General features: G+C 32.3%; 1 protein-coding gene across 1 annotated transcript; it reads left to right on the top strand.

The window, feature by feature from the left end:
• Nucleotides 1-109: 109 nt before the first annotated feature.
• On the top strand, nucleotides 110-941 carry LOC106792951 (the record flags this gene model as incomplete). The annotated part of the gene is given in 2 exon segments (XM_014759482.1): nucleotides 110-466; nucleotides 767-941. Coding segments are annotated over 2 exon segments (458 nt in total), but the record flags the coding sequence as incomplete, so codon positions are not given.
• Between the last annotated feature and the right edge of the window lie 466 nt (nucleotides 942-1,407).

A 1,407-nucleotide genomic window follows, 5' to 3' on the forward strand; every position in this document is an offset into this window, starting at 1 on the left:
TATATATAGAGAAAGAACAAAATTTGTTATTTTGTCACTTTTTCTTTTGTTTTCTTTTCAAATAAGATGTCTGAAATATTAAAATGAGAGATTTCGTTTATAAAAACAGCGTTCGTCGTATTGGCGATCATCGTCCTATGCGTGTCTTCTTCTTCGCCGATAAAGGAAAATATTTTTACGTGCGACTGCAATCATTGCGACGATGAGAAGAAGAAGAATACGATCGATTTTAGAGAAAAGGAAATGACTACTACGACCGTTCCGGATGGGAAAACGAGTGAAAAAGAAAGCAATGGTGGTGGCAATGGTGGTAATGGAACAATCTGTGCTAGAGATCGCGATTTCGAAGACAAAACCTTCTCGAGCATGTGTCACATGCTTTGTCATAATAAATGTACTCGTTTTCATATAACTACGCAAAAACACAAGAATATAACGAGATTTATTAATGGTATCTATAGAACAAGTAAGTAATTATATTTTGTCGCAATCAAAAATATTAATTAATGATTGAAAATATCTCTCGTTAAAAAGAACGATTCTAATGTTATTTAAAAATACTTTTGTTTCTTTTTTCTAGTTTTTTTCTTTTTTCTAGATAATTAAAATAATTTATCTATTGTCATGAAAGGTTCCGAAAACGAAGGATATAAATTTTACATTTAATAATATCTTTCTTTTGTTATTATTGGCTTTTGCAATTTAGCAGGTATTAGAAGTCTGTAGAATTTTATGCATAGTAATTAGCTAATTATTTCCTTTGTAGATTACTACAAATTGTGGGATGGTCCTTGTAGGACCAGTGCAGAAAGAAAAAACAGTGGAGAAAAAATAGAAAAAAGAAGAATATTAAAAACATTTATCTAATATACAATATATATAAATATATTTTATAAAGATGTAACAAATTTATATTTTCTATAAAGTACAAGGTATGATAATAAACTTTGTTTCATTATGTTAAAACTAAACGATAATTTGTCTAAAGCTTTCGAATTAATGTATAAAATCACGCGCGATTTCGATCTATAAGTAAACACATATCTTCTATTTATATACCTCTTTTCCTCTTTGTATCATGAATTATTTCTATTTTATCTATCTCTTTGAAATCGTGTAGTCACGTTGTAACACTTTCCGCACATTCCCACTCTATCGAACTGCTAGTGACCACAGCTTGTTCAGCAATTTAGTTCTCTGGCTTGCCGCTATATCGCGCATGATCAGGCTTATACTCACAGCGAAATGGAGAAACGTTGTCTATAAGTATTATGGTCGACGAAAGGAAATCATACTTACCTGGCGCAGAGGTTACCGTGATCATGAAGGCGGTTCCTCCAGGGCGAGGCTCTTCCATTGCACTTCGGTTGAGCTGACCCTTGCGAATATCCCTAATGTGGATATCTC

The sequence above is a fragment of the Polistes canadensis genome, unplaced genomic scaffold (genome assembly GCF_001313835.1).
Source record: "Polistes canadensis isolate GaletaPanama2010 unplaced genomic scaffold, ASM131383v1 scaffold_2702, whole genome shotgun sequence".
In the NCBI taxonomy this organism is placed as follows: Eukaryota; Metazoa; Arthropoda; class Insecta; order Hymenoptera; family Vespidae; genus Polistes; species Polistes canadensis.